The 9,558-nt window shown below is 37.1% G+C and overlaps 1 protein-coding gene across 1 annotated transcript; it reads right to left on the bottom strand.

Annotated features, from left to right (window-relative positions):
- Nucleotides 1-6,428: 6,428 nt before the first annotated feature.
- LOC137728243 (uncharacterized) lies at nt 6,429-7,031 on the bottom strand. The gene has a single exon (XM_068467089.1). It carries the CDS (start codon nt 7,029-7,031, stop codon nt 6,429-6,431), a length of 603 nt encoding a protein of 200 aa, XP_068323190.1.
- Between the last annotated feature and the right edge of the window lie 2,527 nt (nt 7,032-9,558).

Below are 9,558 nucleotides of genomic sequence, written 5' to 3'. Positions count from 1 at the left end.
CGTGTTAGAGGACCATTTTACTGAGGGAAAAGAAAAGGAGACAACTAAGGAAGGGCTTGATAAATTTGTGAGTGTTATTTTTTATGTTTTGTGTCTTTATTTATACTAACAAGAAAGATTATTCTTTTTTTTTTTTTTGAGGAAAGAAAAATAGCATTAAGAGAGGGAAAAACCCCGGGAATACCTGTTGACCCTAAGAGCAACTCCAGCGTTGGAGCCCTCCCCCCTGGCAATACACTATTCAATCCACCTAATGAACAGTAAGTAGCCCTGGCAATAGAATTTGCATCTCCACCGTTACACTTCAATAGCACTGGCAATAGGCAATAAAATATTAGTATTTTTTTTTTTTATAAAATAATACAAAATAATTTTAATTGTAATATCGGATAAGATTTTTAATCGTTCTCGTTGCGCCACGTGTCATTATCCGAAGTATTATTAAATAATACAAAATAATACAATTATTGGTGATGAATTTCTGATAAGATTATTAACCAATCACGTCGCGCCACGTGTCATAATCGGTTCACAATCTTTGAGGATAGATTTCCATCAGATTTTTAACGAATGACGGCATGCCACGTGTCATAATCTGTTCACAATCTTTGAGGATAGATTTCCATCAGATTTGTAACGAATGACGACATGCCACGTGGCATTATGCAGAACCTAATCCTTTCTGAATCCTCTATATAATCCACCATCCATCCTCACAAATCTCACACCAAAATTCTGAATATCTCTATCATTATTCATAGTTTCTGCTTCCTTATTCACAAAAAATTGTATCATTATTCATAGTTTCTGTTTCTTTCTTTCAATGTCGTCTTCTTCTTCCTCAAGGATGATGTGGGAATACAATCAGGAAGAGGAAGAATTGTTTAACGAATCTGAAGCAATCTTCAATCACCAGAGGGTAAGAAATGAGAGGGAAGAGGATGAGGAGCGTCAAATGAGAAATGACGAAGTAAGAAGGGGCAGAGCCTCACATTCCCGTCGAGTCATCCAAGCTGCGGCTCAGATCTGCAGGCCCAGCCGTTCCGGAAACCTTGATAGAAGCAGGCAACGACGAGGTATGGAACTCTTGGATGATTATTTTGTTCCTAATAGTGCATTCCCTGATACGTACTTTAGACGTCGTTTTAGAATGGAACGACATTTGTTCAACAAAATCATGATTGCTGTTTGCAACCATGATTCTTATTTTGTGCAAAAAAAAGATGTTTTTGGTGCTATGGGTCTACTGCCTGAGCAAAAAATTACTGCTGCCTTGCGGATGCTTACATATGGAGCATATGCAGACCAAGTGGATGAGATAACGAGGATGGGGCAATCAACCATTCTTGAGTCCCTGATGAGGTTTTGCGGAGCAATCGAATCTATCTACACCGCTGAGTACCTCCGCAAACCTACACACATGGACTTGGAGCGGCTGTTGAAGAAGGCGGAGATGCGTGGCTTTCCTGGGATGATTGGAAGCATTGATTGTATGCACTGGACGTGGAAAAATTGTCCAAGTGCATGGCAAGGCACTTACGAGGACAGAAAAGGAGCAAAAAGTATCATTCTGGAGGCGGTGGCATCTTTTGATACATGGATTTGGCACGCCTTTTTCGGGGTCCCGGGAGCTCAAAATGACATCAACGTCCTTGCCCAATCCCAGTGTTCAACGATGTCCTGCAAGGAAAGGCACCAAAAGTTACGTATGAGGTCAACGGACGTATGTACGACGGACCATACTACCTAGCTGACGGCATCTACCCGCGCTGGTCAACCTTTGTCAAAACAGTGCCACGTCCGCGGAGTGCAAAGGAAAAACACTTTGCAAGCTGTCAAGAGGGGTGCAGGAAGGATGTGGAGCGTTGTTTCGGTATCCTCCAAGCTTGCTGGGCGATCGTCAGGGGTGCTGCCAGATTGTTTGATGTAGAGTCGCTTCGATCCATCATGATGACGTGCATCATTCTTCACAACATGATTGTGGAAGATGAGTACGATTATGAAGCTGTTGATGAATATGAGCCAGACCCGATGAACAATTCAAGAACACGTATATATTGTGCTCATGACGCCACCGATGAGCCCGTGCAACATGAGCCATTACAAAGGGATGGACGTTACAATGAAAGGCTCATTCAACGATATACTGCATTTCAAATGCCAGACATGCACAATGCCCGACAAATTGACTTGATAGAGCACCAGTGGGCATTGAAACAAGCTGAAGATAATTAAGTTCATTTAGTGTGTTTTTTTGAATTTGGTATGTTTATGTTATTTTATTTGGTGTGTTTTATTATTTGGTATGTTTATGTAATTTTTTTATGTTTATGTAATTCTTAGTATATGTAATTCTTAGTATGTTTATGTTTATGTTTATGTTTATGTAATTCTTAGTATATGTAATTCTTAGTATGTTTATGTTTATGTTTATGTTTATGTTTATGTATTTTTTTTATGTTTATGTTTATGTAATTCTTAGTATATGTAATTTTTTTATGTTTATGTTTATGTAAAGGACTTTTAATTAGAACGATGGACTTTTAATAAATAACTTACCAAATTAATTTGAATAAATATTCAAGAAATTGGAAACAACATAAATAATACAAACAATAAATAATAAATTACAACCCAAAGTGATTGGAAAATTATGGGCTCCGATTACAAAAAGTACTCTATTCATCATCACTTAACCAATTTGTGTTGCTAGGATGATCTCCTCTTGCGGTGCTAGAACCACCTTGGCTTGCTATTGCTTCTCTTGCACGCCTCCTTCGCACAACGTCCGCTTTCTCTGACTTCCAAAAAAATTTAGAATTTGGAGACTTCCCTTCTAAAGACATGTTCATAATCTCATGATCTTGTTGAGCCCGTCTTTCTTCTCTAACATGTTCCCTTTCTTGCCTAAGTAGCTCTCTTTCTCTCTCATTAGCATAAAATTCTCTCTCAACAGCTGCTTGTTTTGATGCCTCTCTAGCCTTATCAGCCTCATCTTTCACCAGGTCCCTCGCCAAAGTCAATTCACCTTGGCGAGTAAGTTCTTCCATGAACTTTGCATAATCGTTCTTCGAAGCACTCCCTTTTCTCTTTGAAGCCTTCTTACCTTCAGGCCTAATTGGAAAACGGGTCGAACCCGACGCGCGTTCAGGGAGGGGCGTTTCGGGCACTTCTTCTGCATCATCTTCATGAACATGATCGGGTGTAGAGTGTAGAGGGGTGCTGTTCATGTGCACTTTTGGACCGACTGTCACAACTCTAAATTTAGGACAATCTTTGACAATATTCCAACATTCCCACCGGTTGAATGATTTATTTTTGCTTTTGGTTTTGGCAGCGTACCAAGCTTGTGCTTGAAGTTCCTACACAATAAAAATAAGTAACAAATAAATAATTATAATGAAAATAAGTAACTAGCAAATATATACATATATATATAAGTAACAAATATAATGAAAATAAGTAAGAAGGCTTCAAGTTTAGTAAATAATAAAAATAAGTAACAAATAAATAATTATAATGAAAATAAGTAACTAGCAAATATATATATACATATATATATAAGTAACAAATATAATGAAAATAAGTAAGAAGGCTTCAAGTTTAGTAAATAATAAAAATAAGTAACAAATAAATAATTATAATGAAAATAAGTAACTAGCAAATATATACACATATATATATATATATATATATATATATATATAAGTAACAAATATAATGAAAATAAGTAACTAGCAAATATATATATATATATATATGTCGTGTTAATCATAACATGGGGCTAGAGTTCCAAGTTTAGTAAATAAATAATACAAACAACATAATTATAATGTAACAAATAAGTAACAATAAATAATAAATTTTGTACGTAACAAATAAATAATACAAACAAATAATTATAATGTAAGTATGTAACAAATAAATAATACAAACAAATAATTATAATGTAAATTTGGGTATCAAATAAATAATATATTGTTACCTGATCCGAGTAATTTTCCCTACTTCGAATATTACTACTAGCTTGTGCCAAAGTGTCTCTCCACGTATTAAATGATTGGCTAAGTAATTTCGAACGACTGGACATCGATTCTTTGGTTCTTTTCCCACCAATTTTCTCAAGAAAATTGGTATGAATAAGACTCCACATTTCTCGCAACTGCATCTCATTACCCGTAAGCGAACTATGAGTAACTTCAACCCAGCTAGTACACAACGCAACATCTTCAATAAACGACCAATTCGTACCTGCACCAGTGGTCATTTTGTTGAAAAAAAAATGGATTCAAACTTTGAGACAAAGAAAGGAATGTGATTGAAAGTAGTTGAGAAAATATGAAATTGTTGTGTAAGGTAGATGATAATGAGAAGGTATTTATAGAAAAGTAAAAACAATTTTTTTTACAATTTTTTTCAGATTTTTCAGATATTTTTTTGAATTTTTTTGAATTTTTTACAATTTTTTTTAAATTTTTATTCAATTAATTAATCTCTGCCGTTAGATATAAAAAAATTTGAATTCCAACGCTCCAGATTGTGCCACGTGTCACAACGGTAACTTTTCAGATTTTTAAAACTATTTTTTCATTTATTTTTTAATTTATAAAGCATTTTAATATCCACCGTTGATCTCAGATCAAACGGTGGATATTAAATCTGACTTTTTTTTTTTTTTTACCGTTGAGATCTAACGGTCCACATTAAGTGACCGTTAGGATCTAACGCACCGTGGGAAGCCACGTGGCTTCCCAACGGTAACTGACACTTGCTTTTTTTAATTTTTTTTGTGTCGGCGACGCGCCCCCACGCGCAGGTAGGGTGCACGCGCCTGACACAAAAAAAAAAAATTAAATAATGGGCTGACGCCACCCTGGCGTCAGCCCCACCTCGGGCTCAAGGCCTGGCAATCCCTCACGGGCCTGGCCCTCGGGCCTCCCCCTGCCTTCGGCCTCCCCCACGCTGGAGCATCACCACCGGCCCTCGAGCCATGCTTTTGGAGCCTTTCCCCCGAGCAAAACCCCATGCTGGGGATGCTCTAAAAATTACAAAGCCTAAGTGGCGCGCAGGCCGAGTAACTAATGAACTAACTACGTCCTTCGATTGATGCAGGGCATGCCAACTCGTCAGCCGAGGAGTAAAATTTATTGATGTTGCGATGAGCGCGTTGCTGACTTCTTGATCTTGCGATTGCAGCCAAGGATGGAACAAGTCTCGGCCTTCGGATTCTCGAGCCTGAAGACAAGACTGTTAGTTCTGCGAAGTTCATGAATTGTCGGCGTTGGGTTCGGTCACAGTGATTATATTCGTAAGAGTATAGACATGTTGAATCGGCTCCAAATTATACAGACATAGGTACTCAAAAGAGATGCATGTCTTGATGGTGAATGTGGTTCGGCCGTCAGAATGCCGAACTCTAAAACTCACTTGTGAGTATCCAATCATAAAATCACTCGGCGTTCGACGCGCCCAATGTAGTAACTTGTAACACCTTACTTCGCCGAGAAGGCTAATAAGATGACCTCTGCCAATAAAGATTCGGAAATCCTTCTCGACTGAGACTTGGATAGGTAACCAGTCGGCCTTGATGCAGTGCTGTTTATCCAAACTAAAGGTGCTCCTCGGTCGGCTGATTCTACGGCAACAGTGTTGTTTATCCAAACTGAAGACGTTTGCCGGTTGCTTCCACAGTGATGTTTATCCAAACTGAAGGTGTGTTGGCAGAAAAAGAAAATAAAAAATCTCAAGGTGCTTGAGAGGTTTGCGCAGGGCAGTTGTGTGTTGAATTGGAGGGGCCTTACACATTGTTTGCAGCCTTGTATTTATAGTAGTCATATTTTCTGTTTGGCATGGCCTGGATTATTCCATAGAGTCCTACTAAAAATTAAACTCCCTCCACGCGCTAACACACGACATCACCACCATATTTTGACTCTTGATAAGCCAATCCCTTTGTTAATAATTATCACAACCTGAATTGGTGCTAGTTAGGTAGCATATTTGAAATGCCTAATGCTAACCACGTGCAATAGAACTCTCATTAATGAGCTATGTGGCGGCCAAATCCTCCACGAGTATGTGAATTATGTATGTAGTAAGCACCTGCAATTTGATTGCAACACTAACTCTTGAAAGCCTTATCACATCCCATTAATGTCACCAAGCCTAGGCTACCTAGGCTTCCTATCTTATCACCTTTAAACTTATCCATCCATGCATGCATCATGACCCTTTTTTCTTGAATACTAGCTTTGCAGCATATCCACACGTCCACACATATCCCAACTCAACTTGAATTGTACAGCTTGCTTAGAGATATAATTTGCATCTTATCTATCCCATTTAAGAATATGCCAAGATAATTCATATTAAAAAAATAATTACTATGATAAAAACCATAATATTATCCTTTAATAACAAAATTATCCTCATTTTTCATCCGACAGTTGGGAGCTATGCTCACTCAACGGCCTTAATTGCATGGGCCGATGATGTAAAATTGGGTCCAAACAATACCCAAGGCCCCTAAAGTCAAACAACAAGGCATTAGAAACAACTAAGGGAGTACAACCCACCCAAACATGAAGATTCTCTAAGCCATGCCCATAAGAAGTAATGGCATATGCAACAAAATTAGCTTCCCTATAAATATGGTTCCAGGAAATAGACTCGAAGGAAGAAGCCAACCATTTGAGGTCTTCAATGATAGCTCTAATACGCCACAGAACGTTACATTTCCTTAAGATAGCCTCAATGACAATCTTAGAGTCCCCTTCAATCTTGATCTTCCTTAAATTCCTAGACTTTGCCAATTGAAGAGCATCCTTAGCAATTAAAGCCTCAGCAACAGTGATTGTGTTATGCCCCAATTTCCTTGCCCCAGGCACAAGAGGATGCCCATTATGGTATCTAATGATGAAGCCTACAACAGCAGAGATACCTATAACAGAGCCATCAAAGTTTATTTTATGATACTCCACATCTGGGGGATGCCACTTGGTAATAGTATTTCTTCTACTTTGATTATCCATCATTCCTTTATAGTTGACAAGAAGGAAATTCTTAGCTATAGAAGAAAATGTCTTAAAACTATGAATAGGATTAGGTATTATCTGCCTAAAAACAAAATCATTTCTGTCATTCCACATTTGCCACCAGACAAATAGAGCTTTACTAAGAGCAGATAAGTATTCTTTGTCAATGAAATCCAGGCTATTGAGCCAAACATTAATTGAGGGAACGAAGGAAATCACAGATAAATTGCTGTCAATCTTCCACAGTCCCTGAGCATAAGAACAATCTTTAAATTTGTGACCAATGTCCTCCTCACCGTTATTACACAAAGGACATAACGCAAAAAATGGTATTATTGAATTTATGAAGCTTCACATTAGTTGTTAGATTATTTCTCACCAGCAGCCAATCAAAGAACTTAACTTTATGAGGGATGTTTAACTTCCAGATTTTGTTTAGAAGCTCTTTAAACAACTGGTCCTGATTATCATTGACTTGAATTCTATGAGCCGATTTAACCGAGAACTCACCATTGGGATTGGGATCCCAAACAAGTTTATCTGCGACCTTATAAATTAGGATGGGAATAGCTAAAATTTTCTGAACAATGTCTATTGGTAATAATTGATTAAGAAGACCAACATTCCAATTTTTATCTATCATAACATCACTAACTTTAAGGTTCCAGTCAATAAGATGCTGGTCTTAAATGGCAATGATATTGGATAAAGGGAAAAGAAAAACCCAGTTATGGGACCAAAACTCTATGTTTTGACCATTTCCCACAATCCATCTCATTCCCAGTTTTACAATATGTCTAGCTGATAAAATACCTTTCCAAGCTGCTGAATGCTTTTGCCTACACTTTGCATTCCAATTTGATTCATGTCTTAAAATATTTTGCTTTAACAATCCTAACCCACCATCTTTCATTATCATTAATAATTCTCCAAACAAGCTTTGCTAAAAAGCAAGATTAAATTTATCGGCCTTTTTGATCCCAAGGCCACCTTCTGTTAACGGGGTACAAACCTTTTCCCAAGCTACCAGAGAAAAGTTAGATTTTTTATTCTATAGAAATTTTCTACTCTCCCTATCAATAGTTTGAGTAATTTTAGTAGGACATTTAAAGCAAGCCATTATATGGTTAGGCATCCCGGCTAGACTCGACTTAATAAGAGTAAGTCTTCCAGCCTTGGATAGTGAGTTTGCTTTCCAACCTGCAAGTTTATTCTGAATTCTAAGGATAAGCTATTTAACATTAATTGGATCCTTCCAGCATATAATATTATGGACACCTAGATATTTTTCAATAGTAGTTTTATGTTGTATTTGCAAAATGTTAACTAAATCATTTCTTAAATTGGTAGTAGTATTATTGGAGAAATAGAGAGACGATTTATGAAAATTTATTTTATGACCTGAGACCTCAGCAAACCAATTTAAGAGGAATGCTTCTTCCTCCCAGCCTTTGGGGGCACTCTGCTAAAAATAAGGCAATCATCTGCAAACATTAAATTAGCAACTCTAAAACCAAGCGGGGAAGATAGAATGCCAACTTGATTACAAGGATTATTAGCTAAAGTATTAAAGTGTCTTATCAGAGGTTCCATACAAATTATAAAAATGTAGGGTGACAAAGGGTCACCTTGCCTAATTCATCTAGACGGATGAAAGTAGCCATTAGGCAAACCATTGATTATAATGGAAAAAGAACAAGATGAAACGCAATTCATAATTCTATTGATCCATTCATAACTAAAACCAAATTTAGTAAGAGTCTTTTGAATATAATTCCAATCTAACAAGTCATAAGCCTTCTTAAGATTGAGCTTGACAGCCATATGGCCCGTTTTACCTTTCTTATTCTTAAAGCTACTGAAGAGCTCATGAGCAATGAAGATATTATCATGAATTGACCTATTCGTGCAAAAGCACATTGATTATGAGAAATGAGTTGATTAAGAATAGGTTTTAGCCTGTTGACCAAGATTTTAGTGACAATTTTATAGATTACATTACAAAGGCTGATAGGTCGAAAATTATCCACATACTCTGGTTGGTCAATCTTAGGAATAAGAGCAATATTGGTGTGGTTAATAAGCCTCAGACTTGTACCATTGATAAAAAAGTCTTGTACCAAGCTTATAACATAAATTTTCATCGTAGACCACATTTCTGGAAGAAAATAGCATGAAGATCATCAGATCCAGGGCTTCTAAGCCCACCAATCTTATTGACCTTATCAAGAATTTCCTGCTCCGTTACAAGAGACATCAGGGCTCTATTCTTGTCATTTGTAATTACTGGTTGAATAACATTAAGGAAATCATCTAGGTTGTTCTCATTTATTTGATTCCCTCCCAAGAACCTTTGCTTAAAATTTTTAACAAAAACCTCCTTCATACCTTTACCATTTCCCACCAGATGCCTTGCTCATCCTTTATGTTGCAAATTTCATTCCCTTTCTTCCTTATGGTGGCCTTAGTGTGAAAATATTTTGTATTTTGATCCCCAAGCTTGAGCCAGTTTTCTTTAGCTCTT

This window comes from Pyrus communis, chromosome 3 (genome assembly GCF_963583255.1).
Source record: "Pyrus communis chromosome 3, drPyrComm1.1, whole genome shotgun sequence".
Lineage (NCBI taxonomy): Eukaryota > Viridiplantae > Streptophyta > Magnoliopsida > Rosales > Rosaceae > Pyrus > Pyrus communis.
The sequence above is the reverse complement of the archived record's forward strand: the minus strand, read 5'-3'. Positions and strand labels throughout refer to the sequence as shown.